This window comes from Ictidomys tridecemlineatus, chromosome 5, assembly GCF_052094955.1.
Source record: "Ictidomys tridecemlineatus isolate mIctTri1 chromosome 5, mIctTri1.hap1, whole genome shotgun sequence".
In the NCBI taxonomy this organism is placed as follows: domain Eukaryota; kingdom Metazoa; phylum Chordata; class Mammalia; order Rodentia; family Sciuridae; genus Ictidomys; species Ictidomys tridecemlineatus.
Genome location: NC_135481.1, coordinates 4,524,277 through 4,547,863, shown reverse-complemented (window position 1 = coordinate 4,547,863; position 23,587 = coordinate 4,524,277). Strand labels below are relative to the sequence as shown.

General features: G+C 40.2%; 1 protein-coding gene across 1 annotated transcript in view; it reads left to right on the top strand.

Moving 5' to 3' along the window:
- Positions 1 to 4,851, top strand: part of Oca2 (OCA2 melanosomal transmembrane protein) — a 338,081-nt gene extending 333,230 nt beyond the window's left edge. Inside the window, exon 24 of the mRNA XM_005316964.4 lies at positions 4,221 to 4,851. Coding sequence (XP_005317021.2) covers positions 4,221 to 4,308 — 88 coding nt within the window. The 3' untranslated portion in view covers positions 4,309 to 4,851. The remainder of the gene's footprint in view (positions 1 to 4,220) is intronic.
- Positions 4,852 to 23,587: the final 18,736 nt, after the last annotated feature.

Genomic DNA, 23,587 nt, shown 5'->3' with positions numbered 1-23,587 from the left:
TAATGCACTGGTTGGATTAAGGCTCTCATGACCCAATCATTTCACGTCTAAGCCTTCTTGCATTGTCTCACAATGAGCTTTTGGGGGACACTTCATATCTCAACTATAACATCAGGAGCTTGATTATGTTTTAACTGGGCATAGATTTATTTTAGGGGGGTCCTGTCCTTTTAAGGGAACAGCCTGGGGAAGGTGAAAGTTCTGTTCCCCCACTTGACCTTTGCCCAGGGGATGGAATGCAACTTTTAAAGAATTTCCTGTGGTATTTGGCTTCTTTAATCTTCAAGTTTATATCTTTTACCAAAATTCATTCATTATTTTTTGAATAGTTTTTCATCTCTTCCTTTTTTCTCCACCCATTTTGAGGTTCTCCTGACATAAATGTTAGATCTCTTTTTTTTTTCATGTTCAAGGTCCTTCAAAGTTTGTTTGTTTGTTTGTTTTAACAGCTCAGTCTTATTTTTTCTCTGTTGTCCAGATGGACAACAATTTCTGTTGTGCCTTCGAGTTCACTGATTGTTTGTTTAATATTCTCTGTAATGTTATTGTGGCCATATATTTTTTTTGTTGTTGGTCTCATTTTAATTTCTAAAATTTCCACTTGGTTTTCCTTTACTTCTTTACTTCTTGTATTTATTTTCTGAGACTTGATTTTTTTTTCATTTGTTTCAAGTGCGGTTGTAATCGTTTGATGAATAATTCTTACAATGTTTGCTTTGAAACCCATGTCACATAGTTTCAAGATTCATGCAGTCTAACTGTTGACATCTGTTGATGGTCTTTTTTCATTCAAGGTGAAACATTCTGTGATGTCAAATATGTTGTTGGTGTTATGTCTGTATCTTACTTAGATCTTCCGTTTTAGCCTGCTTCCTCTGACCCCATGCTGTTGGGAAAGGGTTCATCATCTTGTTACTGCCAGGTACACCTGCAAGTCCAGGTTCCCTTTTCACCTCTACTGACATTTCAGAGGAAGAGTGAAGCTGTTTTATTGCTGAGTGAGGTGGATGCTGTGTCCCCCACTAGATCTTCCCTGGTAACACCAGGAGGAGGAGAGCATTGTTTTTCTTCTCATGTGACTTCCATAGATCTGCTGACATGGTGGGCTGAGGTCTTATTAATGCTGGAAGGTGGTAAAACCCTGGGCTTCCCTCTTGGTCTCTTCTGAAGTTCCCCAGTGCAGGAAAGAGGACCTCCTCCCTTCCAGGTAGAGTGAGGGTTCGTGATTCCCATTTCTCTCCACTCACCTCATAGGAGGGGAGCCTCTGAACAGCCTGGGGAAGGTGAAAGTTCTGTTCCCCCACTTGACCTTTGCCCAGGGGATGGAATGCAACTTTTAAAGAATTTCCTGTGGTATTTGGTTGGAGCTAGGCAGCTGTTCTCTAAAAAGATTTCTATCTGACTGCGCTGACCTTTCTCTGGTCCTTTGGTTAGACAGAGCAAGCTTTTGTTGAGGTCTTTCTTATTTTAGGGGTCTCCTGTCCATTGAGTTTCCCATGTGTGAGCTTCCCACACATGAGGGACCTAGGAGGGGAAGCTCACTGCCAGGACATACTTCAAGGTCCCAAAGTCCCCAGCGGGTCTGCTCTCTCCCCTTCAAGGTCTTCAGCGCCCTCTTGTGTTTGCCTTATATCTAATGACCAGGCTTGTTAGCTGTGCCTGGTGGGAAGGACAAGAAGAACTGTACCTATTTCATCTTTCTCCAGAATTCAAGTCTGTTCTATAGTTTCTGAGAATTAAACAATGATATTCTATTCTCTAGTAAATCTGTATTTGTGTTATTCAATTCTTCACCATCAAATGCATCTTCTGATCCAAAAAACAGGCACTCCATTCTCACTCTGTGGTTTTGTACTAAAACTCTGGTCGGCAGACACTCTGAGGCAGGTGCCTGACTGGGGGCTAGCATTTGCTGAGGGCTCATTGATGTGGCCAGACCATGTTCTAATGAACTGGCACAGGTGGACACATGCAATCCTCATAACAACCTTGGTAAGTAGGTACTATTATTACTGCATATTATAGATAAAGAATTGGAATCATGGAGATGTTCAATACTTTCCCCAAATAGGGATTTGGACAAAAGCAGGATTGAAAATAAGAATTGTTAAATTGTATTTTCTGTTACCTATCTATATTGGGGGTCTGCATGTATGGTTTGAAGCTAGAAAAATATCAAAATGTAATCTCTGCTTCTTAGTGGTATTGGTCTTTACTAAATTTCTTAATATGTCCAAACTTCATTCCCCCCCCCATCTCTATGTAAGAGATAATATGAAATGCCTTATTTTGTTTAGAAAATAATAGAAAACATCCATATCTATGTTTATGTGGTTCTTAGCATATGGCAGATATTCAGACAGTTATTTAGTTTTTCATGGAGTGTCTTCATTGTTATAATTTGTCTATATTCACAGGGAAGCAGTGTATGTAATAATTAAAAATATGAACATTAGAACTGGCCTGAGAGAGGTTAGATTTTCACACTATATAAAACTAGCTAACGGTCCCGGGCAAGCCAGCTTCCTTCTTCAAATCCCCTCTGCATAGTGGGTGTGATGATGCTAGATTCAGGAGGTGATAAAGCCAGTGATGGTGCCATGTGAATGCAGAGCTTAGATATTGTAGATACTTAGAAAGGAGTGACAGTGATGCTGATGGAACCTAAGTACTTGCACCAATCCCTAGGTGAAGCTCCTTCCAGGGCTGGTGCCATCCCTGAGAAACCAGTGGCTCTCCTTTTCTTCTGCACAGGAGAACCGTTCATGAGGAACTTTCTCCAGGCTTGGGATCCCCAAGAGCCAGGTCTGATTTCTGTGGGATCTATTCCTTGGCAGTGTCGATTTTCTTCTGAAACATGGCCAGGTGTCTCAGAGCCCCAGCTGGGAGAGTCAATATTCTCTTGACAGTGACCCATTCTACAAAATGTATCAGAGGGGAAAGAAGGTGTTTCTTTTCCATAGAGGCTTCTGATGGTGTGTATGATGCCTCATGTTGACCATAGATTTTGGTTTTTTGACCACAACTGACATTTTGCTAATATGCTTTACAAAACCAAAGTGGATAAATCCCTGGACATTTAAATAGCTTTCTTGAAAACTACTTTTATTTTTAAATTAGTTGCTCATGACAATACAATGATCTTGACATATCATACATTTGAATCAAATGGAGTATAATTTCATTTTTCCAAGTGTACAGGTTGCAAGATCAAAGAAACATGTTCACAAGAGAAACTCAGAGCATCCTATTGCTTCTTGAAATATCCAAGTTTGCCCCAGGATTTAAGGAGCCCTTTCATTCATGAATGTGATTCCTGTGTTGAATTACAGCTTTGTAGAGAGAGCCTTGCTGTGGCTCTTTCTGAATAGCTTTGTCTCATGTCCATGGCCAGGAAATGAAGAGTGTCATAATCCCTATAATTATAATTATCACATACTAGGTTCTTGCTGTTGAACACTAAAGCCTTTTGGAATCAAAACTAGGAGCTTTGCAGGGACTCTCTTTAGTGACAAAGCAACATTACTCAATGGCTACAAGGTGTGGATTCCAAACACCGAAGGGAAATCTATGAGAATTTGTAAGTTAAGATAAGAATTTGTGGAAATATGTGTGTGCTGGGTGGGGGTGCTCACAATGAGGGGACCTTTCATCTTCTTATGACTGTTTTACATTGGTGCATACCTATTCAGACATCTCACACCTCACCAAATACAGGAGGAAATACCGTTCATCTCTCTTACCCTTCTTAGATGAGAGAAGCCCTTATCTTTCAATCCTATCTCTCAAACTCCCCCAACATTAAGTGTAAGGGGCTTCAGGAGTCAATGGGAATGTGGCCTCTCCAGGAAATCTCTAGAGAAGGATAATTGAAACTTGACACAGCTGAAGGAAACATGCAGAGATGTAAATAGTAGCCCAATACATGACATTGATAGTGTGAGTAGAAGACCCTTTAATCTTGTGAATGGATAAACTGAAGCTGCAAATATCCATGACAAAAAATTTTAAGTGGATGGGTTTCAAATAAAATTGCACACAACGGGAGATAGCTAATAGAAGCATGCATCTTCATCATCTAAGCTAAAACTAGTTTAATTTCTAAAAACAAAAAATAATAATGGTTATATTCTTTGGCAGTAACATAATAATAATGAGTCCACATTTCATGGTTCTCACCAGACACTACATGCCATAACCCATCTCTTTTTGTATTTTAGGTTGGGCTTCCCGATGATGGTGGTGTCCTGCACTGTTGGGATGTGTTATCTCCTTGTTGCTCATGTTGTAGTGGGATGGAATGAATAGGTATCCATCAAAGGAAGATTAAGGGATACCTGGTCCATCACCAACATCTGACAAAAAACTACCCCAGGACCACTCTTTGGAGAAGAAAAGGCTTATCCTGGAATGGTGCTGTATGGAGATGTGCTGGAACGGACCTTTGGCATTCACACACACTCTTGATTGAATGAATGCTGGAAAATCATGGTGTTCTCTTTATGCTATTTCTCCCTGAGATGGGGTTGGCAGGGGGACAAAAGTATAGGCAACACAAGATAACTTACCCAAGAGTCCCCTACTGGAAAATATGTATGTTTCAAAAACACTTCTAGCTATCCTGTGTAGAAAAAGGCACAAATCTACTCAAAATAGCTTGTGCTATTCAATTGTCACTTCTCCTGAAACTAAAGACAGTTTTTCTTTATGTATTAAATTTTCATGTTAAAATAATCAGCATTCAAATGGTGTGCCCCTGAATATAGATTCTTTCTGGGAAAAAAAAAAGCATACCACTTGTAAGGAAACATTTCATCTATTTTTTAAAAAATAAAGTGTTCCTTGACAAAAGGTTTTTGGAATTTATTAGTTTCTTGGGTTTTAAGTAGTTTACATTATGTTACATTTTCATTTTCTCCATTTACATTCTTCTCTGGAGTGTTTAAGTTATCATTTAAAAGTCTAGAAATTTGACTTGCAGAAGATCATAAGTGTCTTTTAAATAACAATTTACATATCTACCAGCCAAGAGTAATAATTTTCCACTTTGAAAGTCAGGCATGCTATTTCCATCAATCACAAAGAAGTGTGGTTGATATACTCAGCTAACTCCTTCCCGTGGGACTCTGATGTTTCAGTCAATGTTTATTAGATGTGGTTCCTTTCTGGACCATTCCATTTGAGTCTGAAATAATGAGAAGAGAGGCAGAGAGAGCCTCTTTAGCTGAGAGAGTGCTTTAGCTTAGGTCTGCTCTGCTCTCCTTCATCAATGCCATGGCTGGGCCCAAGAGGAAGACCTCTTCTTTCATTTTTGGTTGTCTGTGCACAAAAACTTGAGATGGAAATGTTTACTGGGAACTCTGCTCAGAAGTAACAATTGTAGAACATGTCTAACATCAAAAAAAAGTTTAAGATGCTGATTGCACTAAAAACTGGGAAGTAGGAGACCTTTTTAGTTCCATTTCTGTAGCTGACACCCCCCAGGCATGGGCAAGAGTATGCACTTGTGAAGGGCAATCTGCATCCGTTCTAAAAGGTAGGGAGACTTTATGAGAATGTACTGTCTGGATTCATGAGTCATCTTTGAATTCCTTGACAGCAAAGGTGACATGTAAAGCCTGTTCTTTCATTTTTTTATTGATTTAAAAAAATGACAGCAGAATGCACTACAATTCTTATTACACATATATACCACAGTTTTTCATATCTCTGTATATAAAGTATGTTGACACCCAATTTGTGTCTTTATACATGTACTTTGGATGATGATGTCTATCATCACATTTCACCATGATTGCTAATCCTCTGCCCCCTCCCTTATCCTCCCACCCCTCTGCCCTATCTAGAATTCATCTATTCCTCCCATGTTCCCCCTCCCTACCCCACTATGAGTCAGCCTCCTTATATCAGAGAAAACATTCGGCATTTGTTTTTTTGGGATTGGCTAACTTCACTTAGCATTATCTTCTCCAACGTCATCCATTTACCTGCAAATGCCATGATTTTACTCTCTTTTATTGCAGAGTAAAATTCCATTGTGTATATATGCCACATTTTTTTTATCCATTCATCCACTGAAGGGCATCTAGGTTGGCTCCACAGTTTAGCTATTGTGAACTGTGCTGCTATAAACATTGATGTGGCTGTGTCCCTGTAATATGCTGTTTTTAAGTCCTTTGGGTATAGTCCAAGGAGAGGGGTAGCTGGGTCAAATGGTGGTTCCATTCCCAGATTTCCAAGGATTCTCCATACTGCTTTCCATATTGGCTGCACCAATTTGCAGTCCCACCAGCAATATATGAGTGAACCTTTTTCCCTACATTCTCGCCAACACTTATTGTTGTTTGTCTTCATGATAGCTGTCGTTCTGACTGGAGTGAGATGAAATGTTAGAGTAGTTTTGATTTGCATTTCTCTCATTGCTAGAGGTGATGAGAATTTTTTTCATATATTTGTTGATTGATTGTATATCCTCTTCTAAGAAGTGTCTGTTCAGGTCCTTGGCCCAGGGATATAGCTCAGTTGGTAGAGTGTTTGCCTTGCATGCATAAGGTCCTCTGTTCAATTCCCAGCACCACCAAAAAATAAACAAACAAAACAAAACAAAAAACAGCAAAACCTGTTCTTATTTTAAAATGTGGTCTCAGATGACACCCCACGGATCCATCTGTGTGCCACTGACCTTGCGCTCTGTAGAAGACCCCCCTGCCCCACCATGTTTGTCAGTGCAGGGAAGCGCTTCCCAGCTCCGTGTCCTCTTTACTTGGCCTCTTGGAAGCTTAGATACCCTGACACCCTTTCACTAAAGGCATTGTGTCCCCCTCTGTCCTACATGTTTTCTGCCTAGAGGTGACACTGATGTCTCCCTTGCACCTTGTGCTGCCTCCAGGTCACGTCTGTTCTTTCAGTGCCTCTCTCCTTTAAAAACTCGAGCCCTTCTCTCCACCTCCTGCCTCTCCGCAACCCTTCAGTTGTCCCTTCTCATTCCAAGGCCTTAGCTCATGTCTCATTTCTCCCCTCTTACTCCTCATACCCCTTCAGACTTCCCTAACAAGCAAATATTTGATTTCTGTGACTCGCACCAACTTCCTTGTATTCGATCTCTCTATCACACCCTAATCGTGGTCCCTAGTACCTGCATTTTGAGTCCTTCATCTCAGGTCTCTCTCTCTCTCTCTCATACATCCATGTTTCTGGCTTTTTACTCAGGTAACCTTGAGGGTGTCCCCCAAGGGTTCACGTGCTGGAAGCTTGGTTCTCAGCATGGCAATGCCAGAGGACAGTAGAACCTTTCACATTGGGGCCCATAGGGACCTGGTGAGGTAACTGGAGCCATTGCCTTCTGTGTAGACAGGAAGCTGTGGGAATTGAGAGTCTTCTCCTTCCCTCCCTGTGACTTCTCTCAGTTCTCACATTGGCTGAAGCAACCGGAAGCCAGAGGGCAAAAGGAAGTGTTAACACTGTCCATACAGGTCAGCGTATTTGGACTAAGAGCAGGAAGACCAGGATGGAAGGACAGATGGAAGATACTCAGCTCCATCCACTGTTTTTGCTCCTCAGCCAAGGAAAGGCTCACTTCTGAATAAAGGAGACATTGAAATTGTCAACGGCTTTCCTGTCATTTGGAGGTGACAAAAGCTTGTCCATACTCCCTCCTGATCCTTTCTCCAGAATTCGTAAGGGAAAAAATCCAATGCATGTGAAATCCTGTTTCATGATGATTTTAAGACAACATTGGAGGAACAACTCATGGCTTTGTTAGGCAGTTGGACTCTCATAAGCCAGTGGTCCTTGTAGTTTTCCTGACCCCTGATCACAAACTCTAAAAGTCACAGGGACCATGAGAACACACTTTCATAGTCTGAAGTTACCATGAGAATTCAGATGAGGGTGTATCTGCCCCTCTGTTCTACATGAGGATTCTGTTCTGCTTGAACTCACATTATTGGGGTATACTTTGGATATGGGGCCATCCATGGGTGTGGGATGAAGGAGAGAGGTGGAAAAGCTGCAGAATCAGCCACTCAGGGATTTGAGTTACTTCCTACTGCAATTTGTGTATATCTTCTAGACCTATTCAGATAGTTCTGGTCTGACAAACTTCATAGCCAAAGATCAATGTGTATGTCCAATTTGATGATTCAGTGGCTCAGTGTGTTAGTCAGCTTTGTGTCAGTATGACAAATTACCAGAGATAAGCAACTTAAAAGGAAAAAGATTTACTTTGGTTAATGGTTTCAGTCTGTGGTAGTTTGCTGGCTTCATCACTGTTGGGCCAATGGTGAGGCAGAATATTATGGCAGAGTTATTTCTATAAAAAATGACCTACAGAGCAGGCATTCCTCACACCAGGAACAGAGCCTGTTCTATTAGGAGGTGGTGGAGCCTTTAAGAGCTGGGGCCTAAAAGACATTAGGTACTTGGGGATACGTTCTTGAAGGGGATATTGGGGCCCCATCCCCTTCCTCTCTCCCTCTTCCACCTCTCACTTGCCATGGGGTAAGCAGCTTCTAAGCTCTCCCTTCATGATGTACTGCCTCATTACAGGCCCACAGACAGTGAGCCAGGGGTGTCCACAGATGGAAATCTCTGCCATAGTGCATCAAGAATAATCATTTTGTCCTTAAGTTGTTATCTCAGGTATTTTGTCACAGTGTCAGAGAGCTGAATAACACACCAGTCGTCAGGTTCAATGTAAAATTCCCACAAAGCCTGCCTTTGCTTATGTCAGCCTTCCTTATCTGCAGTTTCCACAACCACCGATTTAACCAACCGAGGATTGAAACTATTAAGAAAAAAACTGTCTGTACTGAACATGTATAGACTCTTTTTTCCCTTGTCATTATTCCTTAAATAATTCAGCATAACAACCATTTACATAGCACTTATGTGGGTATAGATTATTATAAGTAACCTAGAGATAATTTAAAGTATGGGGGGATATATGTATGTAATAGGCAAATACTATGTCATTTTATATAAGGGGCTTGATCATCCAGGATTTGAGTGTCTGTTCAGAGTCCCAGAGCAAATCTCCTGAAGATACTGAGGGACAACTTTAAATTCTGCTGCTCCTTTTCATGCCTTATTTTAATGAATTAATCAATTTATTAAAAGGCTACTGTCTTCCTCCCAGCCCCACCCTGAGCAATGCAAACAGTTTTGGATGGCCAGGGGAAGGGGATAGGGGGCCATAGAATGACCACATCTTACTCATTGTCTTTAATTGTTTTGCCTGTAATCACTAGCATTTCTTTGGTAAAAGGAGCACTAAAATAAGGGGCACAGGTTCTACATGAACAGGTCCTGCCAGTTGCAGGGAGACTGATCTTTGCTGACCTTTAATTTCTTTCTCATACTCTTTTTTTTTTTTTTTGGATCCTGCAGTGGTAGCAAATCAATGAGAACTTTCACAGAGGGAAATAGATTTTAGGGAAACATCTGTTAGAGGGAAGAAGCTTCTAAAGACCAGAAGCCGAGACACGGCTGGATGTGATGGTCTGCAGTGTGCTCTGGCTGGACCAGGTGAGGGTTGGGGACTGCAGTGTCTCCAGGCAGCTGGTGTGCCGGAGTCTGGGGAGTCAACCTCTTTCCCCTAGGTGGCTGATGGGATTCCTTTGCTGGTGCTAACAGGATATAAGTTGTGCCTGGAAAACAGAGTTTTGATGAAATGCACTTTCTGTATCATACTGAGGCTCCTGGCCTATGGACAGCAGGAATTTAGTGGCTGACCTCACCAAGTACTGGTCTCTTGGGCCCCTATTATATTTCTGAATCTCACACTTGTGTGGGCCGTGTATGACCCGAAACGATTCATGTTCAGGAGTGCCACAGTACACTGGTGTTGCTCTAGAATAAGCTTCATGGTGAGATGAGGGGGAGCAGAAGCTGAAACTCTGGCTGAAAGATTGAGGGATGCTCTGCTGCGGGTGCTCAGAAAACAGGGAACATGGCCACTGAGAAGCATATGTTTTTTAGAATTCTAGCTGACCCTCCACATGGCAATCTGAAGTTGACTGGAATAAAACCTGCCCCTGCCCCTGCCCCTTTCTCAGAAGCATGGCCAAATGTCACTGTCCCTCACTTTACTTTCTGTAGCCATCAACAGTGCAATTCTGGACAGAGGGGCATTTATGTTGTACTGAATTCCTTTGCTAATGCTGGGCAGGTGTGCTGGAATGTAGCCCCAGTTGGTGGGATAGTCTGCTTCCCCTTCAGAAGCCTTTGATAAAGATGCTGCCATGTGCTGGGTACCAGGACACTCCAACCCCGGCCCGTGCCTGCTGAGAGATAAGCAGTAATAGGTAGCAGAAGACACAGACCTGCAGAGACAACCAAGGGAGCCTTTCAGAATGTCTACCCTGATGGCATTTTATGCTGTGAAAGAATTTAAAAAGAACTTTCTAATTAAGTGCCTAATCTAATTCACAGCCTCATGAGGTATGTACAGGAGAAGCAGGAGACAGCCTTTGCCCCCCCCCCCCGCCACCCCCTCCCCCGGGGGCTTTCATTACACATTGAATATTTCATCGTTTTCTTCTACCTCTATCACTCCTTGAGGCTGCAACCATGTGTGCCAACAGGCTCTTTAATCTAGACAGACTTCTCAAAGGGCTTTGCATTTGGTAAGACCCTCATAAAATTGTCTATGAACTAATCCATCATCGCAGAATTCATTATATGTCTACAGAGAGTGTTATATGCCTGAAAGGATTCTTTTGGTGGCAAAGCCAGATTAGAAGCCCATTAGATTCGAACAGTTCTCTGTTTTGCTCTCTTGCCTGTCCTCTCTGTTTTGTCCTGCTTTCCTCTGCAGATGATGTATGGAAAGCTTTAAAGGCACCTGCTGGGTCCTGCGTCATCCATTGGACATGGTCGTCTTGGTCTCCACCAGGTCATCCTGTCACTTCCTTCTCTCTGGGTGCAGTCTGGGGTGGGACCCTTGGGGTTAGATGTGGTCAGCTTCCTTCCACAGGGCTCTGTGCTCCTGCCCATGTGCAGTTCAGTCTAGTCTGGTTTGATGTTTGGACCAATGTGTTGAAGATTGACCTTTCCCCAGGCATCTTTTTTTGGTTTCACGGCTTCATGGCTGCTGTGTAATTTGTCAGCTTCATGCTGTACGACAGTTGAGCATGATCTTTAACTAGCAATCTGTAGCCCAAGAGGTCAGCATCCCCTCTCTGCGTTGGAAATGTTGGGTGCTCTCCTGCCTTCACCATCTTGAGCTCAGGTAGGCAACCTGCGTGCTCTCTTCTATCACCTCTCCCCAGGCCCAACACGGTGCTTTTCTCTTAGTGGATACTGAGTGTGTGTTGGTGACCAGAACCCATCACCTGCCTCCAAGCGCAGGCATATCTTCAACAGCCCAGATAAGTCATGAAGGTGGTGTTTCTTAAAACCATCCCTTTCAGCAAAGGGAGAGTCCAGAGCAAAACGTTTAAATCATTGTCTATCTGTCAGGTCCCTTGGAAAAAGCAGCTTGGTTAAGAAGCTTCTGTTTTTGCTCTGAGTTGTTTTGCATGATGCTTAATATTAATCACATAACAGTAATGAGCAATATGGTATTCAGAACAATTCAGATGACACATTTAAATACAAGTAATTTGAAACAATTTATAGAGACCATGATATACTTTCCCTGATCTGTGCTCCTGCAAACAGTAATGGTTAAGGAGCTGCCCACCTGTCCCACCCACCCTTCTGTTTCCCAGGAAAGAGATTACTGCAATGAATCAGCTTTTCCATGTAGTTTAGATAAGAACCAAGCTGACCACTTGTTTACCTGGTTTAATACCAGATCCTTGGAAATGGTGAGCTGCACTTGCCTCCACCTATTAATTTGGGCAAAGTGTCCACTGACTTGACTTAACCAAACTGTAGTTTGGCTCTTTCCCTTCCTCGGATGCAGAATCACCCTCCTTCATCCCCATCCAAGAACATTTCCTGCTCAACTGTGAAATCATGACATCAATCCACATTTCTCCCCAACACCTTGTTCCTTCAGGCTTGGGATCTAGCTTAGTCGTAGAGTGCTTGTCTAATTTGTGCAAGGCTCTGGGCTTGAAAATACAGAACTTCCTTTCCCCTAAATCCTTTCTTTCCTGCCCTTGGAGATGTTTGTAGATCTGTTAGTCAGATCTGTTTCTTTACGGCAAGAGTCCCCTCCCCAAATGACAATAATCCTTTAGGTAAGGTCTTTTACAGTATAAGTTTGGGTTTGTTTTTAAATGAGCAGTAGAAATCTTCTATGTATGTAAGGGATTTATTTCTCAAATATTTTCAATTTGAAGAATTTGGCTGATGAAGTACTAATTATATTTTCCATAACCTAAAACAGAGACTTTATTTTCTCGGTGCAGGTCAGAGTTCTGACTTGAATAGGTTTGAGATAACAGTTGTGCTGTGCCTGAAAACTTTGCCTTCTCTCTCCACCTGCTGGCAACCACTGTTCTGGAAACGCTGTTTAAGCTGGAGATGTCCATTTCTTCTGTAGCTACTTACCATTATTTGGATCAATGATTGAGTTCAAGCCCTCTTCTAGGTCCTCTGCACTGGGATTTCCAGTGGGGTGGAGCCCCATGGGATGAGAACAGGAGGTTCTTTCAGACCTGCTGGTTTTATGGGGACCAAGATGTGGAGAGTGCACCATGCCTTGGCTAACTGCATCCCAGCCTTTGCCTTGAGCCCCGCTCTGCCAAGCAGCCAGGGAGGAGAGCTCACTAATTCTTCAGACAGGCTCTGAATTAATCTGCTGATTCCACTCATTTTAACTAGGATCTGGTAAGAATTTGTTCATCTGTTTGTCCTCTCCATGAGAGGCATGATCCTAGAAAGCAAAGGCCACACATTGCTCAACTTTACTTCTCAGTCCTTGGCAAAATGCCCAGCACATACTCTGCACTGCCTGTCATCTGTTAACTCGGTCCATGACTTAGATTAGATCTCCCTCCACCTCCCCTTCTCTCCTAGTGGAGAAGACAACCAAGTGACAGTCTGATGGACAGCCTTTTGTAGCTCTGTGAGAGGAAAGGTGTGCCGATCAATGTGCAGTCATATTATCGCTGCCTCTCCAAGGAGCAATTTAAGCTTGGAGATAATCCTTAGGCACTGCCCATCCCCACACCGGTAGGATGAACAGGCTGCACAGGGTCCTGTGCCATTTCTGTCAATGAGTCTCATGAATACAGTGTTGAGCCAAGTAAGACCCACAGTCATACAAAAATCACAGGGTATCCTTCCACTCAGAAGTTCAAACAGAGGAAATGAATCCATGGTGTTAGGAAGTCAGTGGCTTCCAGAAGGCATGATAGAGGAAACTGGGCTTCTGGGTAGTGAGATGTTTGTGAAAATCCACCAAGCCATGTATCATTTTCTCTACGCATACCATACATCTATACAAAAGGTTCAGTTTTTAAATATTAAGTCAGTAGGGCTCAACATCTGATCGTCATACAGATCTGGAAGAAGAGTTAAGAAGTGTGTGTCTCTATTCTGCATTAAGGCACAGACACAAAAGAGCATGTCTCAGGTGGAATCAGTGGCACATATGGAATAAAGCAAGGTCCCCAGCATTTTCAACGCACAGAACCTCTTCCACCTTCCCCTGTCTACTTCAAGTTGCTCTTTCAGGTTTAGATGCCATTGCCGTAAGGGGCAAGAGATAGTAAATCCTAGAAATAGATATAAAAGGGTAACTCCTTAAACTTGCTATCCTGCACCCTCGCCCCTTGAAGGAAAAGACTAAAAAAGAGAGTGATCTTGTGAAGGAAAAGACTAAAAAAGAGAGTGATCTCATTCAACTCCCACACTACACAATCCCACTGGCAGAATATGAGATTCCACTTGTTCTGCATCCTCAGGGCCGTGTGGTGTTGTTAGTGTTTTGTTAATAGACTTCCTGACATTCTGGTGGATGGGTAATGATTCTTCACGGTGGTTTTAATTTGCATTTTCCTGATGACTAATGACGTTGAGCACATCCTTTTCTGTAAAGTGTCTGTTCAAGCCTTTTGTCCGTTCTCCTATTATTGTCTTTTCTGTTCTAACTTGCAGAACTTCTCCAAGTGCTCTGCATCCAAATCCTCTCTTGATACATGGTTTATCTTATCTGCTTTATGATTGCCTTGTTACTCTTTTAAAGACATATTTGAATATAACACAAGTTCCTAATTATAATGCAATCCAATTTGTGAATTTTTTTTCTTAGTAAGAAATCAAAAACATAGTTTCTCAATATCTTATAGATACTGTTTATTTTTCTTTTTACCTTTTGTGTTTGGTGGCATGATCCACCCAGAATTGTTTATGTATATGGTGTGAGTAGGAGTCAAGGTAACTTTTTAAAATTTCACTAGTGTTTGGTTGACTTTTTCTTAAAAAGACTGTATTTTCTATTTCGGAACCATTTTGTTATTGATATATGTTTCTACCATATAATATCCTTGTTCTAATTATTGTAGCTTTATAATGATTCTTGATTTGCTGAAGAATCCTTCTTTCTCAAGGTTGTCTTGACTATTTATTTGCCTTTTACATTTTCATAAATAAATGTCATGTATAAATTTTAAATATTCTTTATTAATTTTCACCAAAATACCTGCTGTGATTTTGATTGGAATTCTATTGAAATTACAAATAAATTTAGGAAGAATTAAGTGCATGAGCATTATATATTGCTTCCTTTATTTAGGCTTTCTTTAATTTTTCTGAGTAATGACTGGTAAGGTTTTTTTTTTTGTGGAGAGATCTTACATTTCATTATAGTCTGGGTCTGGAGTGTTCCCCAAAGACCCATGTGTTGAAGGCTTTATCACCAGCTGGTGATGCTATTGGGAGGTGGTGAAAACTAGGAGGTGGATCTAGTTGGAGGAAGCAGGTAGTGGTGGTGGTGGTGGTGGGGGTGGGCTTGAAGGGTATATTTTGTTTCTGGCCTCTCTATCGCTCTGCATTCTGACCACCATGGAGTGAGTGAGTAGCTTTCCTCCAGCAGGCCCTTCTGCCATGAGGTACTGCCTCACTACAGGCCAAGAGAACCATCTGAACATGTAAGACAGACAAAAATCTTTTTACTTTTTAAGTTGTTTATGCCATGTATTTTGTCACAGGGACAGAAAGCTGACTAAAACACATACCTTTCATGAAATTTATTTCTAATAATTTGGTGTTCTTTGAAGTTATTGCAAATATTATCCTTCCAAACTTTCCTCTTCTAATTATTACTGATGTCAAGAAAAGTAATTGATTTTTTTGTTGACCTTTTATATAGCAACTTTGCTAGATTTAATGAGTAATTCTGATAATGTATCTGAATGAACTCTTGGATTTTCTACATAAATATGCCATTTACAAATGATGGCATTTTAAAAGTTTCTTTCTTGCCAATGTTATTTTCTTATTCCATTTCTCCTATGGGTGAGTAGTCAGGACAAGGCATTCCTATCTCTTTTCTGAATTCAGGAGAAAGTTTTCAATATTTTATGATTAAATATATAAATATATTTTCTGTATCTTTAACCGATAAGGAAATTCCTTCTGGGGACGATTTCACAGCATGTGGGAACTTGCTCCCTGTTTTCCTTGGGGACACCTGAAGTCATTATTTCTCTATCCCAACCAGACGTCCACATAATTATGCTGGCGGGATCTGCTAATTGGAAGATAACCGGGAAGAGGAGATGGTTTAGCTACTGTTATGTAATAAGTTCTTATGTAACAATGCTTTCAACAGATAGACCTGCTTTTTACCTTCCTAGCCCCCCTTTTAAATCTCCCACGAGGCCCTGAAAACTCCACTCTGCTTCTCTGCCTCTCAGCCATTCTCTTCCACTTCCTGGTCCTGCTTTTCAGATTCCAATTTAGAATCTACAAATGAATTAAGATAAAAGTACAAGGAAGTCCTGGCATCACCCTCTCTATACCTCCCCCTTCTTTGGGGATTCAGGTCTCTTGAATTTTTGTTTTCTAATGGTTTTCAACAGAAATGTTTTGTCCATCTTTTACATTGCTCCTCAGGAAAGAGTTCATCAGAAACCTTGTAATCTGCCATTGTAAGAAGCAGAAATAAATTCTTCTGAAGTGCAAATTTTAACAAATTAATTAAAAAATGGTTAATTTAACATTTTATTGATATGATACGTACATTTAAAACTTTATTAGACCTAAAAAGAGCATACTACAGGGACACAGCTACATCAATGTTCATAGCAGCACAATTCACAATAGCTAGACTGTGGAACCAACCTAGATGCCCTTCAATAGATGAATGGATAAAAAAAATGTGGCATCTATACACAATGGAATATTACTCAGCACTAAAAAAATAACAAAATCATGGCATTTGCAGGGAAATGGATGGCATTAAAGCAGATTATGCTAAGTGAAGTTAGCCAATCCCTAAAAAACAAAAGCCAAATGTCTTCTCTGATATAAGGGAGGTGATTCAAAACAGAGTAGGGAGGAAGAGCATGAGAAGAAGATGCCCACTAAACAGGGAAGAGAGGTGGGAGGGAATGGAAGGGAGAAGGGGAATTGCACAGAAGATGGAAGGAGACCCTCATTCCATACAAAATACATATATGATGGTGTGAGGGGAAGAGAGAGAGAGAGAGAGAGAGAGAGAGAGAGAGAGAGAGAGAGAGAGAGAGAGAGAGAATGTGTCACAGTAGATTGAGCAGAGAGAGATGATGAGAGGGGAGGGCAAGGGAGGGGAGATAGGGAGGGCAGCAGAATACAACAGACACTAGTATTGCTGTATGTATGTACGTGGCTGTATAACCAATGTGATCCTGCAATCTATACATGTGGAAAAATGAGAATTCTTACCCCATTTGAATCAAATGTATGATATGTCAAGATCATTGTATTGTCTCGAGCAACTAATAAAAAATAAAAATAAAAAAACGTTATTAGTATACTTTATTTAATATGTAATAATTTACATAATTTTAAGGAAGTCAGTACTTAATTTAAAGGCTCATAAAAATGTGATAATTTAACATGGAGATATTCAGTTTTATGAATATTTTCATTATTAATGAATTTAAAACCATTCAGTACATATTTAGTGAATACCTCCTATGTGAAAGGCAGTTTTAGGTGCTTAGCATGCATCAATGACCAAATTCAGGAGAAAGTTTTCCCTGGGGAAGGAAGAACTTGCATCCTATCAGAAACAGGGATCTAATATTTTCAGTCCATGGGAAGTAGTGTCGATCTTCCATGTCCACGGGTTCTGTGTCTGCAGATTCAACCAACAGTAGGAAACATTTTGGGAAAAGAAAAATTGTGTGTATACTGAACATATGCAGACTTTTTTTCTTATCATTATTCCCTAAACAACACTGAATGACAACTACTTGCGCAGCATCTTCATTATATTAGGTATTATGAGTCATCTAGAGATGATTGAAAGGATACAGGAAGATGCACATAATCTACAATTTTTATATAAGAGACTTGATCATGAGCATATTTTAGTAGACACAGGTAGCCATGGTCCAGAAAGCAATCCTTGTGGATACTGAGGGATGACTGCAGCCCAGCTGCACCCCCGCCCCCAATTGTAAACAGTCTGGTTTGGAAGGAAGGTGGCTTGAGGCCACTAAGAACTGAGCCTTCCTGAGGGAAGGGCATTCTTGGCAGTGAGGAGCCAATCAGAGATCCCGAGTCTCTGGAGGCACCAGCATGGAATGAATGAGCTTGTGGAGGGCAGCAGAGAGAGACGTGGGGCTGTGAACTATGGAGCTACCTCCAGTTGTTACTGAAGGAACAAAGGGACCTTACCTTTTCAAAGGGAAATTAAAAAAAGATTCAAACCTCTGGATTTAACCATATTTTCTGTCTTTTAAAAGTCTAGATGAACCAGAAACATGTTAGATATTTTGATGATATTTTAACCAAATTAGATCTGTTGAAAAGAATGCAGGCATTAGTGACCGGTCTTTCAGGAGAGAGAGTGCTAATGGATTCTGGGGTCACCCAGTTCTGCTGCTCAGAGTGCTTTTTCCGCCTGTTTTTTTGCTTTTGGGTACACAGTGGTAATTATCCTTTGCCCCAATTTTCTGTAATGGGCAGATGAAGAAGACTGTATATGGTCAATTTGAGAAAATAATTGGCAATCAAATTGAGTTCTTCCCGCTGGGCAAAAAGCAATAAGTGACTATTTCTCTCATACCCTAGTTTTCTAAGTTATTACGTTCAAAAGTTGTGAATGAACTTCTAATATTTACCAAAACATGGAAGGGAGGAGAAACACTTATTTACTCATATCACTGCAGTTCCCTTAAACTCAGAAGGCCCCCATCTTAGGCTTTCACTTATGATGTTGAATGTTGGGGGCCCCAATCATCCCCGTTACTTCCCTGGGTCTTCATCTCTACTTCTTGAGAACTGTGGATGTTGCCGTGAACTGCCTTCCGTAGGTCCCCTCAGACAGGGGTTCTCTTACTTGTCCCCAGGCCCTCAGTGTTGGCACAGGACGGTTTTTGAAGTTGAAACCATTCACGTAGTTACATGTTTGTTTCTTCTTCTCCAAGTTTGAGAAGAGATGGATCCCTGTTCCTGGCTATTTTCACCCATTCTCAGGCACGATGGAATTCACTGTCCTCCAATTCAAGTTTCTCTCTATGGTTTTCAAGTATAAGTTTTACAGGAAACTCATTCAGAAATGGAACATGATTATTGTGTACAACTGATCTGCCTTTAAAATAAGACTGCCTCTTGTCGGCAAACCCGTTATCTCTTAGCATGTTCATCATATCATATGACAAAGGCAAGTGTCAAGTACCCTGTCAGACCCTGAGCAGTGTGTGTGATGACATAAGGTTCTCGCCTCAAAGTGAGGCAAAAGTGATCGAACCTCTTGGCAGTACTGGAATAGATCCCACACTTTTGTTTATTGATGGAACAAACAGATGAATGAAAATGAGAGCTCACATTGGGGAGCCTCGCATGCTAAATGCTGTTAACATAAATATCTAAGCCCTAAGAATTCCCTCCATTTAGAAAAAGTTCCTTCTGTCTTTCTCCTAAGCACAAGACACCCCTGAGCACCAGGCATCTTTTACCTACGCCTTGCCCCATGCCCAGGATTAACTGTCAATCCAACTGAGGACATTAGGGAGATCCCCAGGATCTCTTGATACAGCAGATACAAAGGAGTGATAAATGAGGGTGTAATGTTTGTGCAAGTCCTTCATGCTTCATTAAATCTAAGAAAGATGTAGTTCAGCATTTCTATCTATAAATAGCTTAACATTAACATCACAATATATTCATTTCTTATGAACTCTTTTTCTCCTTTTATAGGCAGATTGAGGCCAAATCCTACATAGGCGATATATCTACATCTGCCACAAAAAAATGAAATACCAACAACATTTCCTTTTCTAAAAGAGACATATGATTTCAAAGTTATATATACATCACAGCTAAAATAGCTATTCATGCTTATTAATATTTTTGCACATATAATTTTCTTACCAGTAAGAACTAATAGGCACTGTAAATCATAGAATCCACTATAATTTTATGACAAAGTGTATGGGTTTTATGAGACCACTTTTAAAGGCATGGCATGCAAACTATTGTCACCTTTTGAATTTTAAGGTAATGCTATAGGCACGTGGAAAGTCAGTTGAAAGTGCAGTGTGCACACGCCAGGTGTTTGAAGGTAACTTATGACCAGTCCTGTGACACAGGTCAAGTCAATAGGAGCTGCAATGCCATTGTACTTTATTAGTGGATACATTTTATTTCAAAAATAAGGAAATTTATTAGTTAATATTAGGGAACATTTGAAGAAAACATGGACTTCAGAGTTAGTCGATCCATAGCTGAGAGCATTCTAACACTCATTCTTACTGCCCATTCTATGTGTCAGTTTTAATATTGTGATGTTCATGTGTTTTAAGCATGGGTTGCTCTTGCTATTATTGCCCTGACAGTTTTGTTCCTACAGTCCTTGTGATTAAATTAAAAAAGTGAATATTTGTTTTTTATCTCTGGCTCCTGGGCACATGCTCAAAAAGCTCTTGGAATCTCCGGATTATAACAGTGTCTTTGTAATACTAACTAAGTGATTGATGGCAGGAGGCCCTGGATAGCTTTAGGATAGGGGAGAGCTGAAAAAAAGTTGGAAAAATGATCAGTGGGTTGAGACTTTCATCGCAATCTGTTTCAGTCAGCTTTTTCACGGCTGTGATCAAGAGACCTGACAAGAACAATTTTAGAGGAGGAAAAGTTTATTTGGGGGTTCCTGGTTTCAGAGGTCTCAGTCCATAGACAGCTGGCTCCATTCTCCAGGGCTCAAGGTGAGGCAGAACACCATGGTGAAAGACTGTGGTGGAGGGAAGCAGCTCAAGACACCACACCAGGAAGCAAAGAGAGAAAACTCTGCTCAACAAAGACAAACTACATCCCTAAAGCCACGCCCCCAATGACCCACCTCCACCAACCACATCCTGCCAGACTTCAATCACCACTCATTTAATCTTTCTCTCTTTTAAAATTTTTTTTTTGTTCTAACTTGTTATATATGATGGCAGGATGCATTACAATGCATGTTACATATATAGAGCACGATTTTTCATCTCTCTGCTTGTATAGGAAGTATTTTCACACCATTTGTGTCTTCTTCATACATGTACTTAGGGTAGTGATGTCCATCTCATTCCACCATCTTTTTTTTCACTCCTTTGCCTCCTCCCTCCCTCTCCTTCCCCTTTGCCCTATCTACAGTTTGACTAATCTTCCCATGCTCCCCCTCCCAACCCCACTATGAATCAGCCTCCTCATATTAGAGAAAACATTCAAAATTTAGTTTTTTTGGGTTGGCTTACTTCACTTAGCATTATATTTACCAGCTTCATCCATTTACCTGGAAATGCCATGATTTTATTCTCTTTCATTGCTGAGTAATATTCCATTGTGTATATATACCACATTTTCTTCATCCATTCGTCTACTGAAGGGTAGATTGGTTGGTTCCACAATTTAGCTATTGTGGATTCTGCTGCAATAATCACTGATGTGGCTGTGTCCCTGTAGTATGCTGTTTTTAAGTCCTTTGGATATAGACCAAGGAGTGGGATAGTTGGGTCAAAAGATGGTTTCATTCCCCGTTTTCCAAGGAATTTCCACACTGCTTTCTATATTGGATGTGTCATTTTGCAGTCCCACCAGAAATGAGTGTGCCTTTTACCCCACATCCTCGACAACATTTATTGTTGTTTGTCTTCATAATAGCTGCCATTCTGACTGGAGTGAGATGAAATCTTAGAGTAGTTTTGATTTGCATTTCTCTAATTGCTAGAGATGTTGAACATTTTTTTTCATATATTTGTTGATTGATTGTATATCACCTTCTGAGAAGAGTCTGTTCAGGTCCTTGGCTCATTTATTGATTGGGTTATCTGTTTTTTTGAGTTTAGCTTTTTGAGTTCTTTATATATCCTAGAGATTAGTGCTCTGTCTGATTTTTTGCTCCCAAAATGTAGGCTCTCTGTTCACCTCACTGATTTATCCTTTTGCTGAGAAGAAGCTTTTTAGTTTGAATCCATCCCATTTATTGATTCTGATTTTAATTCTTGTGCTATTTAGAAGTCTTGCTAAGAAAATAGGGGCCTAATCAGATATTATGGAGATTTGGGACTACTTTTTCTTCTAACAGACACAGTGTCTCTGTTTGAATTCTTTTGTCCTTTATCCACATTGAGTTGAGCTTTGTGCATGGTGAGAGATGGGGTTTAATTTCATTTTGTTGCATATGGATTTCCAGTTTTCCCAGTACCATTTGTTGAAGAAGCTATTTTTTCTCCAATGTATGTTTTTGATGCCTTTGTCTGATATAAGATAATTGTAATTATGTGGGCTAGCCTCTGTGTCATCTATTCTGTACCATTGGTTTACCAGTCTATTTTGGTGCCAATACCATGCTGTTTTTGTTACTGTTGCTCTGTAGTATAGTTTAAGCCTGGTATAGTGATGCCACCTGCTTCACTCTTCTTACTAAAAATTGCTTTAGCTATTCTGGATCTCTTATTTTTCCAGATGAATTTCATGACTGCTTTGTCTATTTCTATGAGGAATGTCCTTGGGATTTTGATTGAAATTGCATTAAATTTGTATAATGCTTTTGATAGTATGGCATTTTGACAACATTAATACTGTCAAATATTGTCCCAGCGAGGAACAAGGGAGATCTTTCCATCTTCTAATGTCTTCTTTAATTTCTTTCTTTAGCATTCTGTAATTTTCATTGTAGAGGACTTTCACCTCTTTTGTTAGGTTGATTCCCAAGTATTTTAATTTTTTTGAGGCTATTGTAAATGGTGTAGTTTTCCTCATTTCACTTTTAGAGGATTTGCCTTTGGTATACAGAAATGCCTTTGATTTATGGGTGTTGTTTTATATCCTGCTATTTTGCTGAATTCATTTACCTGTTCTAGAAGTTTTCTGGTAGAATTTTTTTGGAGTCTTCTAGGTATAGAATCATACCATCAGCATATAGTGCCAATTTGAGTTCTTCTTTAATTTCTTTTACCTGTCTGATTGTTCTGGCCAGTGTTTCAAGAACTATGTTAAATAGAAGTGGTGAAAGAGGGCATCCTGTCTTGTTCCAGTTTTTAGAGGGAATGCCTTCAATTTTTCTCCATTTAGAATGATGTTGGCCTGGGGCTTAGCATAGATAGCCTTTATGATGTTGAGATATGTTCTTGTTATCCTAGTTTTTCCAGTGTTTTTAACATGAAGGGGTGTTGTATTTTGTCAAATGCTTTTTCTGCAATTAATTGAGATTATCATATGATTCTTATCTTTAAGTCTATCAATGTGATGAATTACATTTATTGATTTCTGTATATTGAACCAAACTTGCATCCTTGGGATGAATTCCACTTGATTGTGGTACATGATGTTTTTGATATGCTTTTGTATTCAATTTGCCAGAATTTTATTGAGAATTTTTGCATCTATGTTCATGAGACATATTGGTCTGAAGTTTTCTTTTTTTGATGTGTCTTTGCCTGGTTTTGGAATCAGGGTGATATTGGCCTCATAGAATGAGTTTGGAAGTGCTGCCTCTTTTTCTATTTCCTGAAATAAATTGAAGAGTATTGGTATTAGTTCTTCTTTAAAGGTCTTGTAAAACTTGGCTGGGTGTCCATCTGGTCCTGGGCTTTTCTTGGTTGGTAAGCTTCTTTTATTTCATAACTTGAAATTGATCTGTTTAAATTTTGTATATCATCCTGATTCAATTTGGGCAAGTCATATGACTCTAGAAATTTGTCAATGCCTTTGATATTTTCTATTTTATTGGAGTATGTTTTCAAAATAATTTCTAATTATCTTTTGTATTTCTGTAGGGTCTGTTGTGATATTTCCTTTTTCATCACATTTGTTAGTAATTTGAGTTTTCTCTCTCCTTCTCTTCATTAGCATGGCTAAGGGTCTGTCAATTTTATTCATTTTTTTCAAAGAACCAACTTTTTGTTCTGTCAATTTTTTCAATTGTTTCTTTTGTTTAAATTTTATTAATTTCAGCTCTGATTTTAATTATTTCTTATCTTCTACTGCTTTTGGTGTTGATTTG